This window comes from Zootoca vivipara, chromosome 2 (assembly GCF_963506605.1).
Source record: "Zootoca vivipara chromosome 2, rZooViv1.1, whole genome shotgun sequence".
NCBI classification, from domain to species: Eukaryota; Metazoa; Chordata; class Lepidosauria; order Squamata; family Lacertidae; genus Zootoca; species Zootoca vivipara.
In genome coordinates, this window is record NC_083277.1 from 67,906,595 (window position 1) to 67,930,363 (window position 23,769).

The window sequence follows — 23,769 nt, forward strand, 5'->3', positions numbered from 1 at the left end:
CACTTTTTTCATTCATTCCTTGTTTTGAACAGAAATTCCCTAACTGGGAAGCTTCTGTTCTTGCCATTTTTACATGTTTGAAATGGTCCTGTCATTGCAAAGCTGTTAAACATGGTTTTCTCTCGGAGTGCTGATTCAAAAACACAAAAAACCAATGTTTTACACCTCTCCTAAGGCAAGACCATTTCAAACATTAGACTGCCTTCCATTTCAAAAACTCCTTGCATTTGGAAAGATTGGGAAGATTATCCCAGAACCTTTCTTCTTGAAGTTCTAGCTTTCTGCATGCAAGGAATGCTTTTGCCCCCTCGGAAGCATTCAATCATACCATTACCCACCAACATTCAGAATTCCTTAACTTCACAGTATTTAGGAAACAATGCCACACACTTTAAAAAAAACATTTCAGTTACAGTAGATCTCAGTACAAACAGTACAGGAGTTAAGGAGTGTTAAGGATTTAAACTAATTAACATTTGCTGCAGTGAAATAACCATTAACATGAACGTGATCTAACTCTTATACTTAGGAAGTGTTGCATACTTATAAATTGTGGCATCCTGACGATCCAAAGATGACAAATATAGATCGATGAATGGCAGGCTGCAACAAAAATCTTCTAAGATCATGGGATCTGTGTGAAGCAGGGTTTTCTTAAAACTTTCCACCATTTCATCAAAGGTTCTATATTCTGATGATTTCTGGTGTGAAAAGACAGGCAACCGGTTTAACGTCAGTGCTACAATGCCACGTTCGGCTTCACAGATCTGGTTGTACTGCCCAGTAACTTCCACAAATACCAAATAAGCAACATTGGAAAGGGGGCAAGTTTTTTGATGTTTTAAAGCAAGCAGAGGTGTAGGGCCCAGGGGACAACCTTCTGGTGCCCATAGAGCAGTGATGGGCAGGGCCAGAGGGGAAAGGAGGCAGAGAGAAAAATGTGAATGCTTACCTTTGAATGGGACGCTAGTTTCTACACAAACTCACATATCCCCTCTGTCCTCCATAGAGACAAGCACAAGGCATTATCAGAGTTCAAGAGCACATTCTAGTCAGCCACAAACATTTAGGGTGCAAAGCGTGGCCTGGGAGGAGTGCGGCCTGGAAAATGTTCTGAGGGCCAGATAATGGTAACTTGAGGGCTGCATGTGGACCTCAGGCTTGAGGTGCCCCACCTATGTTTTAAAGTAACAGAAGTCACATCCAGATCAGGACTGGTCCATCTTATCCCTAAATTTCTGGGAGAAGTTTTGTGGAATTTAAAAAGGGCGCCATATGGGCAGCCCTTTAGAAACTTTACAAAGTTTGTCCATACTCCATTACTGAGACTGCTTGGGAGGAGTCAGGGAGGAGTCACAGACATCTAGGAAGAGGCTGAGCACCATGTTTCCCAAGGAGTTCCCTGCATCCCTGCATGACCCCCTTTCTGGATGCCTTCCAAAATCTGTAGGATCTGTGCTTTTTTTCTAGAAAAAGAGGTGCCCGGATCTCACCACGAATGCCTCCCTTGTTCTCTTATTAATGGCAATGGTGCCCACCTGAGGTGTGCCAAAACTGAGTTCCGGTTGAAAAAAAAAAGCCCTGTGTAGGGTCCTTCAGATTTCATATGAAGATATGATGAGTGAATGTGTGAGTAAGGGATGTGTATGTATAAATTATAAGCTTAAGAAATACTGTACACTTCCCAATTTATGGAACTTGAGTCCAAGTGAGGCAAGCTCTATCCATGGGCATCTGCAGGAATGTTTCATATGCGGGGCAGGGGATAAATAAACATACATAATTAGCATGAGATAGCAGGTCTACCATTTCTGGTCATGGGCGTAGGCGGGGGGCAGGAGGGGGCAGCTGTCCCCACCCCAGAAGCAAAAAAATAATGTATTTTACAGACCATAACCAGCACTTTTCCCCTCCAAAAACTGAAGTGGAAAGGGCTTTGCTTTAGCGAGAGCAGCTCAGTCTCCGCTTGCTGGGGGGGGTGGACACAGCTGTAACAAAAACACATCAAATAAATAAAGCAAAGTGGCTACCGGTAGTTAAGCAGTTAAGACAATGGAGCAGAAAGCCTTTCAGGCAGGATTTGATAGCTCACCACTTCACCCTACTGTTCTGATTGTTAATGAGCATTCAGGGATCGCATTAAGAGTTCTATTGGCGATTTAACGAGGGTGCAGAGGATTCCATTTGACTAAGGTGGCTCTGCAAGGCTAAAAGGAAGTGAATAAGAAAAGGGGGGGCTGTAGCTTTGATAGACACAGTGATGTTTCTAAAAAGCAGTGGTGTTCCAGTCTGCCCCTCCTCCTGCATCTGTATACTGTAAATCAGGGGTGGCCACCTCCCAAGAGACTCTGATCTACTCACAGAGTTAAAAACTGGGAGTGATCTACCCCCTTGTGGGGGGTTCAGGTCAAAGCTGTTGAGTTTTTTTAAGGAAGGGAAGCCCTGTTTTGGGGGGGTTAGGTCAAACTTGTTGAGCTTCTTTTAGGAGGGAGGGAGGCCCATTTTTGTTTAGGGCTTCAGGTCATAGTTCAGCTTTTTTTAGGGAGGAGGAAAATTTTGGGTGAGCTTTTTTTAGGGGTGCCAGTGATCTAGCAGTGATCTACCACAGACATCCAGTGATCTACTGGTAGATCACAATCTACCTGTTGGACGTGCCTGCTGTAAATCAAGCAAAGAGAAAGCTGCTTACAAGGCTCCTGTACAGGCATACCGGTATCTTCCTCTTGCTGCAAATGTGAGTTATCCCTCTCTCTATTTCTTCCTTCCTTCCCTCCCTCTTCCATCCTTAATAAAATACGGGGGGGGCAGATAAGCCCCACATAGAAAGCCCATCAACATGGGGGGATGACTCTTTCAAATACAGTATTTACCAGTAATTGGGGGGGGGCACCTAGGCCTCTAGTTGGCTGCTATGCCTAGGAGGAGGACAATTCAAGAAAGCAGAATGATGCATATGCTATGGTAATATATCAATAGAATCATAGAATTGTAGTCGGAAGGGACCACAAGGGTCATCTAGTCCAACTCCCTGCAATGCAGGCATTTTTTCCTAAGGTGGGGCTGGAACCCACGACATGGTTGAAATATTATGCTGATATGCAGCAACGCCTCGGAGCCGTCGTGGCTGCGGCCGTGCCTCGCCTCGCCCTCACCCGCCCTGCCACCCCCTCTCCCCTTCCCGACCCTCCCGTCCTCTCCAGCCAAGCAGGGTAGCCGCCGACGCTGCCAGCCCCAGAAGCACAAGGTGGCCGCTGCCGCCACGATGTCTTCGGGCCCACTGGCCCTGTAGCCCTGCCCACGTTCCCACTTCGTGGCCCCTCCCCTGAGTGACCATGGCTTGCCCCCCCCCCTAGTTTTGATCCTGGCTACACCTCTGTTTCTGATAGTTCTGGAGACTTAATGGTGGTAGCTAGCCTTCTCTTTGTCTAATTGTCTAGATCTGGTTTCTTAAATGTCAGTCACTGCTATGACTTCATTCATTGGCCAAGAACACCTAAAGGTGGGAGCGGGTTAGTTTCTCACAAAACAAAGGAAAATGCATGTTGCACCACATCTCGGGTTTTACAGATGCCTGAAACAGGAAAAAATAAAAACAAAAGCTGGGAATTGGATACTACAGTTCATCCAGCGGCAGAGGGGACCTGCCTTCCTTGCTCTCTGCCACAGATGCTCAACATAGCTGCCAAGTTATCCATTTTTTTAAGGGATTTTCCCTTATGCTGAATAGGCTTCCTCACGAGAAAAGGGAAAAGTTGGCAGCTATGATGCTCAAGGCTTCATCCCTCACTAATTTTAAACAGGCCTTAATAACAATTTTTCAATCTAGAATAATGAATGCTGTTCTTCAGTTAGGTGAGCCACTTCTTTTCTGGTATGCAAGCTAGTATATTTTGGGAATAGAACTGGATATCTGCATTGTTTTAAATAGTTTTGTTCTTGGGTTTTAAGGATATGTAGTTGTATATCTGCTTTGGGATGCAATATTGCCTTAAAAGTGGTCCAAAAGCCTATTAACTAAAATTAATAAGCCATAGCTAGTTCATTCAGGAGATGTAACAATCTCAGCCCTAACCAGCTACAAGACTTAACACTTGAATAGGCTCGGACAATTTCAATAGTCTATTTAGATTTTATAGCTTGAAAGGTAGGTATAATGTTCTCTCTGGACCCAATATTCTGTACAGCAGGGGTGTCAAACTCAAATTCATCGGGGGCCGCATCAGCAGTTTGGTCACCCTCAAAGGGCCGGTTGTATCTGTAGGACTATGTGTCCACTCTTTATTATCATAAATTATTGTCACTGCATTCAATTATTACTGTTTTTTGTAATAATGTAAGTAATAACTAGCTCTGAAAGCAGAAACATAGTCAGAATAATGGCAAGTAGATATTCAAATGTACAATTATTGTACAATTTATTGAAAAATGATTTTTGGTAACTGCACTGGGTGGTGGAGGCTCGCTAGGGTTTCATGCAGGACCTTTGCAGAGCTACTAGTACCTGGAGATGCTGGGGTCCTTCTGCATGCAGGACAGATGTTCTGCCAGTGAGCCACCACCCTTCACCAAAGGGACTGGCTGAGGTTGACTCACTGGAGCTGCTCTCCTGGTTCCAGGGTTTAAGGGCCAGAAGTATAAAGCAGCATCCTATGTTTCTGAGGAGAGGGAGAGGGAGAGGGAGAGGGAGAGGGAGAGGGAGGGAGGGAGGGAGGGAGGGAGGGAGGGAGGGAGGGAGGAAGGAAGGAAGGAAGGAAGGAAGGAAGAAAAGAGGTAGTGGGAGGGAGAGAGGAAGGAAGGAAAGAGGGGAGAGAAAGAAGAGTAGGAAATAAGGAAGGGAATAAAGAAGGAAAGAAAAAGAAAGAGGGAGAGAAGACGGAAAGGGAGAAAGAAGGAAGTAGAGGGAAAGAAAGAATAAGAATGAGGGAGAGGAAGAAAGATAGGAAGGAAGGAAGGAAGGAAGGAAGGAAGAAAAGAGGGAGCAGGAGGGAGAGAGAAAGAAGAGTAGGAAAGAAGGAATAAAGAAGGAAAGAAAAAGAAAGAGGGAGAGAAGACAGAGATAAAGAAGGAAGGAAGGAGAGGGAAAGAAAGAATAAGAACGAGAGAGAGGAAGAAAGAAAGGGAAGGGGGGGTCGCCGCCTTGATTCAGCGCCAGAAAAGAGCACGAAAGGACCCAGGGGCAAAAAGCATTTCCCGTGCAGCGTGAGGCAGCGGGTGTCCGTTTTAGGAGAAGTGCGTAAAGCCTCAGAGTTGCACGTTCGTGAGGCTGAGCCGCTGCTGAGCTCACGTTCATGAGGCTGAGCCGCGGTAGGAGGAGGAGGAGGTGAGGCAAGAGGAGGCGGAGGCGGCGGCTTGCCAGGTCGGTGCCCAGCAGCGCCGTGCGGAGAGTCCCGAGCCTCTGGGACGCAGCAGTGCTCTGTAGCACTTTGAATCCTCCTCCTCCTCCACACGGCGCTGCTGGGTGCTTTGTCTGTGCTTCAGTAGCAGCAGCAGCCATTTCCAGGCGCCGAGCCGTGGCAGGAGGAGGAGGATTCAAAGTGCTACAGAGCACTGCTGCGTCCCAGAGGCTCGGGACTCTCCGCACGGCGCTGCCGGGCGCTGACCCGGCAAGCTGCCTCCTCCTTCTCCTGCTGTGGCTCGGGGCGCTCCACGCAGCGCTGCTCCGGCCGCCTTTCTACCCCCCCGGCCCCAGCTGTTTGTTGGCGCTGCGCTTCAGCAGCAAGGTCCCGCTGCTGGGTCCCGCTGGCTGGGGCGCTCGGCGGGCCACATGGTGAGGTCTGGCGGGCCGGATTTGGCCCCCGGGCCTTGTGTTTGACACCCGTGCTGTACAGCATTGGGCTCTGTGGCCCACAGAATGGAGCACAGCTGTGGCTTTCCCACTTTATAAGCTAAACGAACAACTTCAGTCTGAGCATTAAATGATGTGAAAATCTACAACTTGGTTTACTTTTAAAATTCTCCACAGGTGGGTTATAATATTCCTGGTTGGTTATTCATTCATTGTGAATTAATGGAGGCCAACTGAATGGGAAACATCTACTAAAAAGTATGCCCTTAATGCAACGTAACATTATTATGTGCTAACCTGCTGATGCAGTACTTCCTTTATTTCGCCCAGTTGTCTTTTCAGAATGGCCTTCTTTTTTGCTATCAGAGCAGCATGTCTCTCTGCTTTAAGCTTTTGCTCATATTCGTCAGTTGACCCCTGGTTGTATCGAAACAAAGGGTGATGGAATATATTGAGGCAAAGCTCCTGTTCATTTACTACATAGTCAGGAAATTTTATTTTCTCAACCCAGTAAAAGAATAAGGTATGTGTAATCGCTCTCCTTACATCCTTCCCTGCCTCCTTAAGTGCAGAGCCAAGGTGATCCTCTGCCTTGGATATCCCATTAATCAGCATTCATTACTGGTAGACAAACTGTTCTACTTTGTATAGTAGAGCAGCCCAGTTGATAACCATATCCCTTGTACTTCATACCAAAACAGTGATAAATCATTCTGCAGAAGTAACAGCATCAGTATATTTAAAGTAACTGTTTATACAGTCGTACCTTGGATCCTGAACGCCTTGGTACTCAAACGTTTTGGCTCCCAAACGCTGCAAACCTAGAAGTGAGTGTTCAGCGGGGCTTCTGTGGCTTCCAATTGGCTGCAGGAGCTTCCTGCAGCCAATCAGAAGCCACACTTTGGTTTCTCAACGTTTTGGAAGTCAAACGGACTTTTGGAAAGGATTCCATTCGACTTCCAAGATACAACTGTATACACTTTTGGTGTTAATGTTTGTCCCACAAGACTTTTCAGCTTGCAGTAGGGCTGTGACAGATCTAAATCACGTGTGTCACTATACTGTACTCATTTTGCAGTATATAGATAAGAGGTATGCCTAAATTGGAGGAAAAATAAACATAGGATTTAATTAAACATAGGATTTAGACTAAATAGGCAGACTTTCAGTCACAAATAGTTCACATGCATAGCGGTTTTATGGGTACTCAGTAAGTGCTGGTTATCAAACAAATGAATTTATACAAAGATAAAATTGCTATCTCTGCCACACAAAGACAAGTTACCTGAATATCCATGATAACAACTGCAATAAACATATTGAAAAACACAAAAAATCCAAGGAGAATGAACACTATTGTGAATGTCCGGCTTGAAACAAATTTTTTGGCATCCAGTTCATCCTGCAGGTCTGTCCAGCCATCCACCTGAAAGGTCATCAGATCAGTCATTAAACTCTAAAGAAGAACCAGCCGAGTTTCATATAAATCACAGTGATTTAATTTGGGGTTGTAAGACTCGGATTGTAAAATCCGATTAGAGGCTTTTCTGGACAAGAGGGGTAAAAGTTCTGAAGAAGGTTAAATGTACACAGGGGAAAGCTCTGCACAGAGGAACCTGGCAATTATGGGAGATAGAAACTTAACCAAGAATCTTCTCTCCTTCCAATTGGCTAAAAGATTGGGAAGAGGCGTGACAATATTGTACATAAGTTGAGTTGGAAAATAGCGTAGTTAACTGAAAAGATGAGAAGAGATAGAGACTTGAGCAGTTGAAAAGCTGCAAGAGAGCAAAAAGGTTGAAACACTAACAGTGCTGGAACACTAGAAAATGTCCGGCAGCTCAAAGGGGCACTACAACAGAACGAGTCAGCATATGGGCACAGAAGAACCCATATAAGCAGGGGGATACAGATTCATAAGCATTTGCTTGGTTAGGGGAACAGTCTAGAACAGGTACATTTATCTCAGGTACATTTATCTCTATAACTTTTTTTAAAAAAATCTAAAATAATTTCCTCACAAGCTGTTTAATACTGCTTTACTAAAAACCTTAATTAAAGGTTGGGTTTGGTTTTTGGGGGGTGGGGGGTGGGAATGGTCTGTGATCTTGTTATTCACCCCACAGCTAAATGCCAGACCACTCTATGGTATAGGGGAAAGCTTAGAAGTCTGTTTTAGTGCAGGTGGCTGAGGGCCCGAGGTGGCAGAAGATGTTGACCTGGTGGCAGCAAAGAAATTAACAAGACTGAAGGCTTGGTTTGGTTGGTTTTCTTGCCTTTCTGCCTTCCTCAATGCAATACATTCTTCCCAACACACACACACACCCTGATCCATGCCTATGCTTTCAGATTTAAAACAACTGCTCTTACTAATTAATAGTAATTTGACAGAATCAGAAGGTCCTTTGGCGGTAATCAGCCCAACCCACTGCTTCATGCAGGAATTGTTTGGGGCAATCATGATCGTCTCTGAGATCTTGATCATGCTGTTGTCCTTGTCCCATTTCACATTATTTACCCCTCTTTGTTCTGGGGCTGATCTTGGTGTGTTTGCACTATATGTGCACAAAGATAAAAATTGGGGGGGGGGGGTGTAACAATTGATTATTGGGGGAGAGAAGCCACAAAACCGTTCTCAAAGTTTGTCCAGATATTGTGGGGAATGTTGCAGGAAAATTAGGTTCATTAGCAAAATACTTATCAGGGATAATGATGGGGATGAGATGCAAACTGCACCCACTCTACATTCTTCTGAAAAATAGCTGCACTGAAGACACACTCAAGTGTGGCACAGTGTGATACCAGCATGTTTTGCTTTATGGGGCAAACAGCATCTCTAAGGAGGACTTTTGAATGAGTGAAACAATGGCAAGGGGAAAGCTTAAACAACCATCCAGAGAACAATGTTCCTCAGCTTAAGTAGACCATTCCCTGAAACTACCTTTGTCCTTAAAATAAGAAAAAACCTTGAAACATAACAGATCTAGACCTAGATACAGATAGGTAGCCATGTTGGTCTGACGTGGTCGAAACAAAAAATAAAAAAATATCCTAAGTTTGTCATTGGTATGAGCTTTCGTGTGCATGCATGGTATCTGAAGAAGTGTGCATGCACACGAAAGCTCATACCAATGACAAACTTAGTTGGTCTCTAAGGTGCTGCTGGAAGAATTTTTGTTTGTTTGTTTCAATCTAGACCTAGTTACACTCTGAAATAATTTCTATTCAAGTTGATTTTGCCATTATATAAAAGCAATGTGGGACAGAGCTGACCGAGAATGGATCATTACCGTCACTAAACTGAAAAGAGTGAAAAAGGCAGCTGCTAGGGTGCCCCAGTTACGTGTGTCTCCGTGGTCGGGGTCTCCATACAAACCATGACCCAGAATTGCAAAGATAAACATGAGCAGGAACAACAGCACGAGAACGTAAATCACATTTTTTGCAGTTTCGGCCAGGGCTGCTACCAGGACCTGGGAAGAGGGAGAAAAGAAAAGCAAGTGAATCCAATTTACATTATGTGAAGGAAAAAGTTTATTTAAAAAAAAATCGGGTAGGAAGTATGGTTGGGGATCTTCCTTTCCATTTCAATCACAGCTTCGGTTTCATGGAGTGAAGCCATCAGTGGCAGGGCATGCCTTAACATGGGCGGATGCACTCAAAAAGAACCAGCAGTCCTAAAATTTATTCCAGGCCTTTTGTCCCATTTTGCATTTGATAACTGATTCCAGAGGAACAAAACAGCAGCACACATAGCATTCATTTGTGAATGACTTCCACTCATCTAATAGGGTTGCTTTCGCTTGACCCATTTCCAGATGTGGATCACGGCTTGGATCCTAACTAGGCTTCTGCAATGGAAGAGCTCCTTTCATTCAGCAAAGGATCTCACCAATGGGAAGATCCAAAATCTCACCAGTATTGCCCTTCCCCTGCAGCCCCCTGTGCTGTTACTCCTGCTGTTCTGGAGGTGTCCCCCCAATGCCCCTGAACAGAGCTTTGGGGCCACAAGGGCTGCAGGGCGAAGAGTGAAGAGCCCAGCCTTTCTTTATTTGCTATGTGACAAAATCCAACCATGGGGATCATTCACAAATGACACCATGTACTTGTGTTTTGTACTGAAGAATGGCTTCCCAGGTACAGCGTTCTGAGTCTGAGACATGGCTGCATCTGGAGTTACTGACACCAGTTACAAGTCCTTCTACTAGGCATGGAAACTGCCAAACTGACTATAGCCTTGATCTAACAGCACAAAGCAAATTCCTTTGCCACGCGAGAGAGGCAGATGAGCATCTTATCCTGGCTTTGCACAAACCCACTAACCAGGAACTGACACCTGAACAGACCAACAAATGGATTTGGGATCTGAAGTATGAGACAGTGTTGGCAGTCACAGATGTTTGTCTTAAAAGGACCAGCAGATTATATAAGAACCCCTTTGGCATTTGTATTTGGCATCGGTATGGTTTCTGTAGTGAAAGGAAGGCAGCCAGCCCATTCTTTAGTCAGTCTCTGGAGTAATATAATACTCAAGCAGTGCGGAGTCTTCTGTAGTTTTGAGTTAATAGAAATGTTTGTGATCTTGGCCAAGATCCATGACCAACAGTCTGACTCAAGCGGTATTCCCAAGTCAGTATTCCCATCCGTTCCTCAGAGAGTCTAGTGTACATTCTGATGTAATTTTTGTAGCACTTTATGAGTTCATTCTGTTTAGAGTTCTTACCCAGTGACCCTGTGCTTTTCGGTGCTTCCTCTAGGGGCATATTAAGCAGGAGTTCTCGTAGTGAAAAGACCAACAAGACCCACATCTGCTTCATAATAAACATTACTGATGCATGCAGTCAACAGTACTGTAGTGGCTTTGTTATGGAAGGAAGGTTCCTTGAGAAGTAACTACTTCCCTTTTGATTGTGACAACTCTATGTGGGATTGAGAAGTTATTACTTCCCTTCTTACTGTGACAAGTCTACATGGGGTTAGTAATTCAGGTTAGGGAAGCATCAGTTACTCCAGCTATACTCCTGGTGCTAAGCAGGACATCTTTCTTTCAGAGAACCGCAAGCAGATTTGGGCTTGCATAATGGGCCTTTCCTTTCCCACCTCCTTTGTGTTGATTGTGCTGAAATCTACTTTTGAGGGTCAGGTGACTTTCAGGAACAGTTCATGAAGTGGTGTAGTGAGAGGGGGGATTATCAGAAATTGCAGAAACAGAAGTGTCTTCCACTCATGCCAGTGTGTCTTTTAGATTCAAGCCACTCTATAAAATATTGGCTACCTCCACACAATGGATTATTTAGACTCTATTCACACTCCCAGTAACTGATGGCCAAGATGCAGGGAGCTAATGTCTCCCACTTTCAAGCTGTTGTTGGTCTAGCCATTTATTACTCTAGATCAGTGTTTCCCAAACTTGGGCTGCCAGCTGTTTGTTTGGGGGGTTTTGTTTGTTTTTTTGGACTACAACTCCCATCATTCCTAGCTAGCAAGACCAGTTGTCGGGGTGATGGGAATTGTAGTCCAAAAGAATCCATAATGCTGGACTGGTGTAGTGACCAAGGGCAGGGGCGCAGAAAAAAGGTTTCCCTGCCTGGACACATGGAAGGATAATGCCTTTAAAAGTGATATGCAAATAAATAAATAAATGCCCCCACAAAAGGAGGGGGGCTTAGCACCCTGCACGATCAGGCTCTTAATCATGGCAATAGAACTGGCCCTCAAAATGAGGAGAAGGAACAAACCCATTTACACTCCACAGCATGGGATGTTTTTATAAAGCAATGTCATGGTGCTCCAGTCAATCAGGGATTTGGATACAATCTTTAAAAAGTCAGCCTCCCTTAAGGAGAGCTGTAAAATGCCGGTGGTAGCAACAGGCCCGCAAGCACCCCTTGAATACTGGCATCCAATAACTTTGCTACCCTCACATCCATCCTTACATTCCTCATCTACGGCTTCAAAAATTCACAGCGGTTCCTGTCGTTAAGAAGAGGCTTTGTGCCTCTCAATCTTGTAAACTGCTTGGAGATTAATCCTCAGTAAATCGTCCTAAAAGGTCGTTTTCAGAACTGGGCATTCTAAACGTTTAATTTCAAACCAAAAGGCAGATAAACAGAGCATGCATCGCCATCAGGATTGTTCTTTAACACAACTTCTCTGTGTGGAAGACCAACGAGGAAATTATATCCTCAAGGTGGAAATTTATTGCACCAACGTGGGAGTCAGAAAATTGTAATGAGTTTGGTTGTTGTTGTTGTTTTTAATTAATAAAAGGGAACCATACTAAGAAGGTGTTGCATGCTTTTCATGCCTTAAATTCAATTTCTCTGCTAAGAAGTAATTTAGGCAGCAGTTAATAAACTATAATGCACACACAGATATATGCAACCTCCTACATCTTCCAGGGCAGGGGCAGTATCAGTAAAACGCAAAGAGGGAATTGTCACACTACTTTGGGCCAAAATCCCAAGTCTAATATTTCACCTATGTTATGGTCAAAGGCAAAGGATGCAAAGGACCTTACAAAGAACCTCAAATGATTCCTCAAAAGAGGAATCTTTAAGCACCTGGGGGGTTGCCTGGGCCTAAGGTAAGAGTGGTCTGCTGTTGCATTTATAGAGTCACAGGTTACATGTCTACTCAGGGAAGTAAATCCTATTGACTTCAATGGGGCTTACGTCAAGGTAAGTGTGCACAGAATTGTAGCCTTAAATGTGTCTATTCCCCCCAAATACTAACTTGGCTTCAAGGTTATACAATTCTGCGTTCTCAGATATGCATCAGTGAAGTGGCTATTTACTTCATTATAAAAACATTTATATTGTGCCATCTCGTGTTAAATATCGAGGTGGTATACAATATATCCACATGCAATGTACAGTGTCAATTCAACATTGAAAAAAGAGACTTCCACCAGTTAATTATACACTGCATTAAATCAGTTTTCTCTCTTCCCAATTTTATACAGGGTATCCCTTTCTTCTAGTATTATTAGCAAAGATAAATGGAAATGCCTGATTTACCTTCTATAAATTGCTGGTAGTTTTATATACCCCCGGCCCAACCTTGTCCCCCAGAAACACGGGATAATTAGCATATAAAAACCTGGTGATAACTGAAGTCCAAGATCAAAAGTAGCGGGATAAAGGCTCAAAAGTGATCATTATAAGAGCTTTGTGCCTATAAATGTCCCACTTCTGGTGAACTTCCCCAGCCAATTAATGACAAGCAGAAACTTGCGGCTGAGCAGCCACTACACACATTAGCTCCCCACTGAAAACTAAACCTCCAAGGTTGCCAGAGAAAACCATGAGTCAACAGTATTTAGGCGCACAGTGTGTTAGAATTTATGTGCCTATATATATATATGCATATATGTGCACTCCTGCATACATTTATAATGGCTAAATATTGCAAATTTACAAGTAAACAAATTTATGGATTATTTATTTATGACTGTATCAATATGCAAAAAGGGACAGGGGTAAATTTGATTCGGTTTTTTTATTCTTGCTCCTGACAAAACTATATGGAAACTAAAATCCTTCAGTTCACAACTTCTCTGATTTTTGTGATCCAGTCATCTAACCCAAAAAACGGGCACATAAATGCATATATTAGGGGAAAATAAACATGCAAATATTTCAGTGAAAATAACTTACAAGAATTGCTTGGGGAAATGTGTACATTAGCCTAAATTGCATACTAGATAAAAATTTAACATTGGAAGAGAAAAAGAAACTGGAGGAGGTCACTGGTCTGATGTTTGTGAAGAGGGTGAAATACCTAGGGGTGAATTTGACTTCGAAAAATCTGGATCTGTATAAAAATAATTATGTTAAAGTTTGGAACGAGATTAAGAAAGATTTGGAAAGATGGTCAGATTTAAAATTGTCCTTGTCAGGACGAATTTCAGTTGTGAAAATGAATGTATTGCCAAAAATGTTATTTTTGTTTCAAACATTGCCAATTATCGATAAGGTGGAATGTTTTAAAGAGTGGCAAAAGGTACTTTCTAAGTTCATCTGGCAAGGGAAAAAACCTAGAATTAAATATAAATTGTTGACAGATAGCAAGGAAAGAGGAGGATTTTCCCTACCAGATCTTAGGATATATTATGAAGCTGCTACCTTTTGCTGGTTGAAAGAATGGTGCTTATTGGATAATACAGACGTGTTAGATCTGGAAGGTTACAATAATGTATATGGATGGCATGCATATTTATGGTACGACAAGGTTAAAAGTAATAAAGGATTTAAAAATCATGTAATTAGGAAATCATTGATAAAGGTCTGGGATAAATATAAAGAGATATTAGAGAGGAGGACACCCCTATGGATCTCACCTTTGGAAGCTAAGGCTCGAAAAAAAATTGAATATGGAGCCCAGATGGCCCAAGTATAGAGATATTCTGGTGGAGGAAGGAGACCAACTTAAGTTAAAGACATACAAGCAATTAAGAAGTAATTTGGATGATTGGCTCCAATACCACCAGATAAATGAGTTGTATAAAATAGATAAGAAAAATGGTTTTTCATTGGAAAAATCCAAGTTGGTGACAGAATTGCTAGACCCAAAGACAAAGAATCTTTCCAGAATGTATAATTTATTGTTGCAGTGGCATACGAAAGACGAACAGACAAAAAAGGTTATGATAGATTGGGCAAAAGATGTGGGACATAATATCATGATAGAAGATTGGGAAAGGTTATGGAAAAAGAACATGAAATTTACTGCATGTATGGTTCTTAGAGAAAATATGATGAAAATTATGTATAGATGGTATTTGACCCCAGTAAAACTTGCTAAGATTTACCATAACCAGGACAATAAATGTTGGAAATGTAAAGAGGCAGAAGGAACATTCTATCATTTGTGGTGGACGTGCCCATTAGTGAAGGATTTCTGGGAAAAGATTTATAATGAACTGAAAAGAGTGTTGAAAAACACGTTTGTTAAGAAACCAGAGTCCTTCCTATTGGGCATACTGGGAAGAGAAATACCTAGTAAAGACTGGAACTTGTTTCTTTATGCCACAACTGCTGCGAGAGTATTATTAGCAAAATACTGGAAGACGCCGAAGTTACCTACAGTGGAGGAATGGCAGATGAAGATGTTGGACTATATGGAGCTTGCTGACCTGACCGGGAAACTACGCGACCGGGGAGAGGAGAAGATGAAAGAGGACTGGAAGAAGTTTAGAATATACTATAAAAAGTATTGTAAAATTGATATCTGAGGGAGATTTTAAGCAACTATGTAGGTTGTAGGTTATGAAATAAGAGACTAAAGGTTGAAACCTGTGAAGATGGAGAAGTAATGAACCGTTAGAAAGGGTACTCGAGGAGGTCCATTATTGAATTGTGAATAATAAGATTATGAACTGTCAATTCTTTTTTTCTTTTTTTTCTCTTTTTTGCCATTGGTTTCTTTGTATGATATATGATTGTTGAAGTTACGATGTTTATTATGCTGCATTAAGTTTCTTTCTTTTTTTGCTTGAAAAATCTCAATTAAAAATAATTTTAAAAAAAATAAAATAAATTGCATAAAAATGTATGTATTAGGAAAATGCACACTCCCAACAAATTTCCATTATGCAGAAAGGCGGTGAGCCAAACCTAATGTTGGACAAGACAAGACGAGACAAGAAGAGAAACCAAATTTGGGCCCAATCTTCACTACACATTTTCAAACATATCATACTTCTTTAAACAGTCATTGCTTCCCCCAAATAACCCTGGGAGCTGTAATTTGTTAAGGGTAATGAGAGTTGTTAAAATACCCCTCTTCCCTCATAGAGCTCAGAATTCCCTGGGAAGGGGAATTGTTAAACCATTCTGGAAAGTGTAGCTCTGTGAGGGACATAGAGGCCTCCTAACAACTCTCAACACCATGAATAAACTAGTTCTCCTGATTCTTTGGTGTAAACCATGAATGATTAAAGTGGTGTGATATCACTTTAAATATATAGTGCAGATCATGGGACCTTCATAGATTCATCCACCCCTAGTTGTAATTGAGTAACAGATCATTTATCAATTGCTTCAGCTGGCTATTCAACTAAACTCAGGTGGTCCCCAGTTTTAAAAAATCAAGTATCTCCCTAAATTGGTAGCTATTGTTGTGACCACCCCAACTTTTCTAGAGAGCCCCTCCCCAAATGTTTGCTAATTACTGTATTTACACGAATCTAATGGTCGCCTTTTCTGGCCAAATTACGTTGCAAAAAATAAGGTGCACATTAGATTCGATGGCACATTTACATTTGCCAGCAAATACGTTTTTTGGTTTCAAGGTTCTGAAAATTGAGGTGTGCATTAGATTCAACAGCACATTAGGCTTGAGTAAATACGGTAGTTGTGTAGAAAATTGCATGATCAGAGGGTTTAAATCCACAGGCACAATAATACACAGTGCGGCAGAAAAAACAGGGCTCACAAAAGACATATGACTCACTTAGCTTGTAAACATAAAAGGAGAAGTTTTGAAATCTGACTTTAAAACCCCAGACTTCATTTATTAAAAGAAACTACACACACACACACACACACACTTGCAGGTCTTTGGAAGTTAAAGCCTATTTCATTTTTTAAAAACCTTGGAGGTAAGTGACCTCATAAGACCTCACCATATTAATCAGAACAAATCAACAAACAGAAAGAAGTTGCCCCTAGTTGCAAACTCTAAGTGAAAATTTATCTGCTAATCTGAATCTGAATCCTGACTGCCTTTTCACTAGCTTTGCTTCCCGCCCCTATGTACAATGTTGATTGATCCGTGTCAAGAGAGGATGAGTTGCTGTCATCCTTTCTCTCTTCCCTGACAGCATGAGAACCCACTGGTGATGTAAAGCCATCAAGGTTGTTCAGGAGGGTAGGAGGCAAGGCTTGTGGACAATGCTGATTAATCCACATCCCCAGAGGTTCTCATGCTGTCAGGAAGGAAGGAAGGAATGAATCTTTATTTGTGTCAGCCATCGGCCATAGCAATAAAACAATAATACGATATACACAGTGGCGTAGTAATAGGGGGGGCGGGGGGCGTGCTGCCCCAGGCAGCAGGCCGGGTGGGGGGCAGCAGGCTGGACGGGGCTGACCACCTCCGACGGCCGCTGCTGCTGCTGCGCAATGCGGCCACCACCATGGAGGAGAAGCCCCGATGCAACCGGGACTGCCTCACTCCGTGACTTGCTCGCAGGGTTTGCCGCATCACATGCCTATTGTGCGCGCATGTGCTGTGTGCCACGATGCGTGCGTCACACGTCGTGATGTGCGATGCATGCGCATGACAGGCACCGCTCCCCTCCAGTGGGGTGCCTTCGGGTTTGCCGCCCCGGGCAGCCAGGCGGCTAGCTACACCGCTGGATATACAAAGAAAAGAATTAAAAAGTCGATTTTATAAAATACGTTTTAGGGTTTTGAACCAGTAGTCAAATAGTGGATCTTATTCTGATTGCCCCAGCTAAAAACCTTGCAACCTTTGCTGTCACCTGCTCGTCTTGATCTGCCAAGAGAAAGGACACTATGGCAGTGGTTGGAATGGACAATAGAATGGACAATAAAAGAGGGGTGGTGATCTCATTCCTCAAGTCTTTATAAAGAGGGCAAGCCAGAAGGGAATGCGCCACCGATTCGGTACTGCCATCTCCACAGGGGCAGCTAGATTGGTGACTGGGAGCGGCCGCCGAGACCACATAACACCAGTCCCGAAAGACCTACATTGGCTCCCAGTACATTACCGAGCACAATTCAAAGTGTTGGTGCTGACCTTTAAAGCCCTAAACAGCCTCGGTCCAGTATACCTGAAGGAGCGTCTCCACCCCCATCATTCTGCCCGGACACTGAGGTCCAGCGCCGAGGGCCTTCTGGCGGTTCCCTTGCTACGAGAAGCCAAGTTACAGAGAACCAGGCAGAGGGTCTTCTCGGTAGTGGCACCCACCCTGTGGAATGCCCTCCCACCAGAGGTCAAAGAGAACAACAATTATATTGTGTGGAATCTGTCCGTCAAGTACAGCCGAGGGCAGTACATTCAATCTTGCAAGAGTAAAAGTTCTCATGCTGTCGGGATAGAAAGGATGGCAACAAACCACTCCCTGGTGACATGGATCAATCAACGTTGTACATAAGGGCAAGAGGACATGCTTGTGACGAGCCAATCAGAGCTCAGGCTGAGGTTGACAGATCTGCTTTCACTTAAGAGTTTTCATTTCATTTTGTTCAAGAGCTAATCAAGGGAGGGTTCTGCCTAGTAACATCTCAGTAGCATTTTAAATGCTAAGAACACAAGGCCAGACATGCAGAATCCACAGAACAGGCTCCCTCTACATGGCAAACACAATTCAGGCAGGAGAAGGGAACACACAGTTCATACCATCTCCTAGAATCCTTCGCCAATGGATTTTAACATCTTTTGTAAAATGAAAGCTGGTCATGTGGTATTAATAACAGCCATTACAGGCTCTGTGTCTTGACATCATTAAACTACAGATAAATGTTATGCTGTTATTGAAATTTTGCATTACCTTTGCAAAAATAAAGAAACCAAAAGAATGCAACACTTCATGATAATTAATTCATTTTCCAAATCTTTCTTGTATATTTTTAGTTTCAGCTGTAAAAAGGGCAATCCCTGTTCGTTGACTTTATTTGCACAGCTTAACCATGTCAATAACCAGGAATATTGCCTGATCCTGACAACAGATGTCAGCAGTGAGTATAGCACACAGTCCCGAACAATTTGAGCTCAATGGGGCTTACTTCCGAGTAGAGATGTATAGGACTGTGCTGTTACTCTGAAACAGAGACCATTTGTTTCCTTCCCTGCTGATGAAACTTGGGGCCAGTTTAAATGTATGGGAATTAACATAAGCTTTCCCACATTTAAAATAAATGAATAAATCCCTGTAATGGAAAACTGGCATTTAATAGGGCAATTGAAATAAAATTCATACTAATATTCTCAGTGTGTGGGGAGGCGTTCAAAAGCAAAATCACTGGGAAGTATTCAGAAATGCAGCCTGAGATGGTCCGTTTCAGGAAGAACTCCTTCCTGTGTGCTTTTCACACATCTGAGTCACCCTCTGAGCAAAAGAGAATGGAATTAATCCTCAGTGGGGGAAGGAGGAAAAGTCAGTTTGGAAGAGGAAAAGTCAAGCTGTATTTACAGGTGACATCTTTTTCACCACTCATGAAACCACATTCATTTACCATCATCCCTGGGCTGTAGAAGATGAGTTTGAGAACCCGGAGTGCCTGGAATCCTTTGAGCATCATTGCAGTATGGTGCATTTGTGGGTTGCTTCTATTAATGGTGTATGGGAGGTAAGCAATGAAAAGGACACTCGCATCAAATCGCTTATAACCATCCTTCCAGTAATTAATGGGATCCAGGTAAAGGTTCATCAGGAACTCTGCTGTATACATGGCCACAATAATCAGATCTGCTACCTGAAAAGGGAACAAAGGTATTTTGGTGATTGAACCACAAGGGAAGGTGTAGTTGCTGCTGAAATGGCTTTTGCTTGGTAGACCACAGGCTCATTCTTACAGAAATAAAGAACTTCAGGTACATGGCTATCATCAGGCTTAATCTTAATCTTAATCACGCTGAATATTTCCCGACAAGCATTTTCAGTATGAAATATTATTTTGAGGGGAAATGAATTGCTGCCTCTCCGCCAAAGGCACAGTTCAGAGGCCTAGCATCTCAGAAAGATAAGAGACAAGGAAATCACATTTGCCCCAAAAGATTACCCATAGGGTATGGTCAATTTCACGCATGGGAAAAAGTACATGTTTGAAATTTATTTTGAGATGATGCATAAGTAATAATAACAATGATAATAATAATAATAACAATTTATTATTTATACCTCGCCCATCTGGCTGGGTTTCCCCAGCCACTCTGGGTGGCTTCACATGAATGTGAAGATGATAACAGGCAAAATGATCAGCCGAAAGGAGAACATAATAGCAAAGGCACATTTAACATTGGTTTTAAGGCTGCTATTTCATATATGACATAAACAATGTCTTTCTTTTGGGAATGTAGCACAAGCAGGGTAATTAAAGTGCAAAATGCATCCCCATCTCCCACAATGTCCAAGGTGAAAGTTGGGCGTGCAAACTTATATAGGGTTGTTTTCCTCCCTCGTGGTTTGGATTTATGGACTACTTAAAATGAGGCTGCATTTTAAATTTTAATATCGTATTTTAAACTGTATTTTAATTAATTGTTTTCTTTTCTTTTATGTCTTATTGTAATTTTATTGGTGTTAGCTGCCCTGAGCCCGATTTTGACTGGGGAGGGCGGGGTATAAATAAAAAAAAATTATTATTATTTTTATTATTATTATTATTATTCCATTCTCAAAACCTTGACATTAGAAGGGGGAAAAATGTATGATTCTATGATTCTAATGTCTTCAAGTGCTGAATGGACTTCTTGACAGTAGCCAGACTTCTCTTTCTGCTACCAAGTCACAGGGATAGATAATTAAAGCCCAGAGTTTGTGTACAGTAGGTGACTTGACTTCATGTAAGTTAAGACATCCAAGGTGTGTGAAATATAAGTGTTTCTTAAGAGGATATCTAAATCATGAGAGAACAATTATTAACTGTGTGCTCACTTCAAGTTCAAAATATTATTCAGACTCGATTGTAAAAGAAGAGTCCTACAAATGCAGGTAAAACATCTGCAGGTGGGCAGATCACTAACAATACCGAATACCAGTGTGGGCAAAAATAGTTATCAGATAAAAGGTGTTTCCATCATACTAAATATGCAGTACAGCTCGGTTTAAGTACGCCTCGGTTTGAGTATTTTCAGTTTAAGTACTCCACAGACCTGTCTGGAATGGATTAATCCACTTTCCATTACTTTCAATGGGAAAGTTCGCTTCAGTTTAAGTACACTTCAGGTTAAGTACAGAGTTCCGGAACCAATCGTGTTTGTAAACCGAGGTACCACTGTATATTCTACCAGCAGCTTTAGGGCTATTTGAGATTTCTGATATCAATGAAGAGGAAAGAGAGTATGACAGAGAGACATACAGCACATGCTGTATGGTGGAATTTGCCACCAGAATATATAGTGATAACTACGGTAGCAACATGAACAGCTTTAAAGGGGATTAGAGAGATTAATGGAAGATAAGGCCATCAGTGGTACTAGTCACGGTGTGTGTGTGTGTGTGTGTGTGTGTGTGTGTGTAGCTTCTAGTGTTAGTCAGATGTAGTATGGCTCTGATTACCAGTTGCTGGGATCATGAGTGTTAGTGTGGTTGTGTCCTGTTTGTGGGTTTCCCATAGTCACTTGGTTGGCCAATGTGAGAACAGGGCGCTTACGATGTTCTTACGACACAATGAACATGTCAGGATTGGGTAATATCATGTGACTTGGCAAGACAGCATCATTGGCAAGAAGCCAGCTATTCCAAGTGCACACTCAATGTGATAACTCCTGTCATTGAACTATGATGCCCTTTGACAGTCTATCTAGAAATCCCAGGCCTTGCAAAGATATACATACTGCATGTGCATGGCTGCATAATATACTCGTAGATTTCCTGTCAGATAGTGCTGATAGTAAATTCAAATATTTGATAAAGACATTAAGTTACACATACATTTGGCAATCAGTTGCATTTCATATAAACCTTCTGACAAATGTTCCTAACTATTGTACAGACAGGAGATATATTGAACCACATGTGCAAAATGTTTAAACTTTCAATATATTAGAATGGGTGCAGGATAGATTTGTCAGTATTTATAGTAAAGGCTCAGACTTGCTGCATTACATCACCATTAAGTTTTGAAACCATTTTGATAGGGCATTTGTGACTATTCTAAGCTAGATTCTTCTCCCAACATAAACAAGATTTTTCAGTAATGTAAAATATTAAAGCAGCCAAAGCCAGCACAGGAATATTTTGGAATTCACAAACAAGGACAGCCATTATTATTATTATTATTATTATTATTATTATTATTATTATTATTATTTCTACCCCACCCATCTGGCTGGGTTGCCCCAGCCACTCTGGGAGGCTTTCCACAGAACATTAAAAACAGAATAAAACTTCAAACATTAAAAACGTCTCTAAACAGGGCTGCCTTCAGACATCTTCTAAAAGTCGGATAGTTGTTTATTTACTTGACATCTGATGGGAGGGCATTCCACAGGGTGAGTGCCACTACCGAGAAGGCCCTCTGCAGGATGAAAGGCCAGGCTGGAAATATAATGGTGTATCATTACCTCATTGTTATTTTTTAATATTTTCGCCTCTGGCACTCTTTTGCTAAACATTTGTTATTCCTTACTCTCTGTTATGGTGCTGGAGGAGACTCTTGAGAGTCCCATGGACTGCTAGATCAAACCTATCCATTCTTAAGGAAATCAGCCCTGAGTGCTCCCTGGAAGGACAGATCGTGAAGCTGAGGCTCCAATACTTTGGCCACCTCATGAGAAGAGAAGAATCCTTGGAAAAGACCCTGATGTTGGGAAAGATGGAGGGCACTAGGAGAAGGGGACGACAGAGGATGAGATGGTTGGACAGTGTTCTCGAAGCTACGAACATGAGTTTGACCAAACTGCGGGAGGCAGTGGAAGACAGGAGTGCCTGGCGTGCTCTGGTCCATGGGGTCACGAAGAGTCGGACACGACTAAACGACTAAACAACAACAACTGTTTCGTCCTCTCCCTTCAATTTCTCCTTGACTTACCAGTAAGCTCTCTGAGCAGTGAATGTGTCACTTCTGTGTTCAATGCTAGGGTCAAATAGTTGCAGCAGCAGTGGTGGTAATGAGAGTAAAAAAGCTGACATAGTGTAGTGGTTAAGTGCATGAATGGAAAATCTATGGCTTAGATCGATCTGAGGAGCATTAGAGAAATTATTATCTGACACCCATCAGCACCAGTGTTTAGGGATAATAATATTGGCCTACCATATAGGGTATTGTAAACATTGTTGAGATTACGTATGTGAAATGTTTTGAGTACTGAGACGCTGATTCAGCTGGTCATGACTGACAGTGGAATTCTATTGGGTTCAATGGGACGTACTCATGGGTATAGGGTTGTTTCAATGTTTGAAACTGTTAGTCACAATTCACTTGAGGCTTTCATTTGAGCTCTAACACAACAAACATAAGCTAAATTTTGGGCATAGTATTTATACTACACTTTCTCCAATTCATACTTTATGGAGTAATATTAATAGTGGATCTACTCCTAAATTCAAGCTGGTGTCAGGTAAAATGAATAAGGTATTCCACCAATTTAATGTTTTTGCTTGACAAGAGTATAAGGCATTACTCATATCTTGACTTGAAGTCAAAAAGAAAAGGAGAAAGGAATGAGAGAGCCAGGCAAATTCTGTACTTGACTCTCCCCCTGCCCCCACCCCTAGTTTATTCCCTTCTTCTTCCTCTGGAAGAGAGAAAGTGGCTTTAGAACAATAGAGAAAAATGAAAAGTTCAGGCAATCAGAGTCTTGTTACCTCCAGGAAAAAATGTGACTCATAGCGAACTTTGTAATCTGTTTCTATAGCCAAAAATATTGCATTGATTGTGATGGTGCTGATCATAACTGATTTGAACAGAGGATGGTAGAATAATGTTTCAATGAACTCATATAGCTCAGTGTCCTTTCTCCTGGAAAGAGAAAGATAATGACAAATTTGTAAAACAGAACATTCTAAGTTATCCAAATGTACTCTACTCATCTACTCCAGCATCATGTTCTCACAATGGTCCCCCAGAAGCTTATGATAAAATCTCAACCAGAACCCAAATACAAGAGCCCTCCCCCCTCCTGTGGTTTTCCAGCAATTGGCATTCAGAAGTATTAGTGTCTCTGGCTGCCACAGCATAGCAACCATAAGCTAGGAGCCATTGATAGCTTTATCCTCCATAAATTTTTCTATTTGTCTTTTAAAGCCATCCATGTGGATGGCCATCCTTGCCTCCTGAGAGGGGTCCCTT

At 42.3% G+C, this 23,769-nt stretch overlaps 1 protein-coding gene across 1 annotated transcript in view; it reads right to left on the reverse strand.

Moving 5' to 3' along the window:
- The window catches only part of CATSPER3 (cation channel sperm associated 3), a 30,373-nt gene that overhangs the window by 2,221 nt on the left and 4,383 nt on the right, over window positions 1-23,769 (reverse strand). Inside the window, exons 2-7 of the mRNA XM_035105479.2 lie at window positions 23,286-23,439; window positions 18,991-19,230; window positions 9,076-9,258; window positions 7,071-7,211; window positions 6,083-6,202; window positions 544-701 (exon numbers count right to left, since the gene is read on the reverse strand). Coding sequence (XP_034961370.2) covers window positions 544-701; window positions 6,083-6,202; window positions 7,071-7,211; window positions 9,076-9,258; window positions 18,991-19,230; window positions 23,286-23,439 — 996 coding nt within the window. The remainder of the gene's footprint in view (window positions 1-543; window positions 702-6,082; window positions 6,203-7,070; window positions 7,212-9,075; window positions 9,259-18,990; window positions 19,231-23,285; window positions 23,440-23,769) is intronic.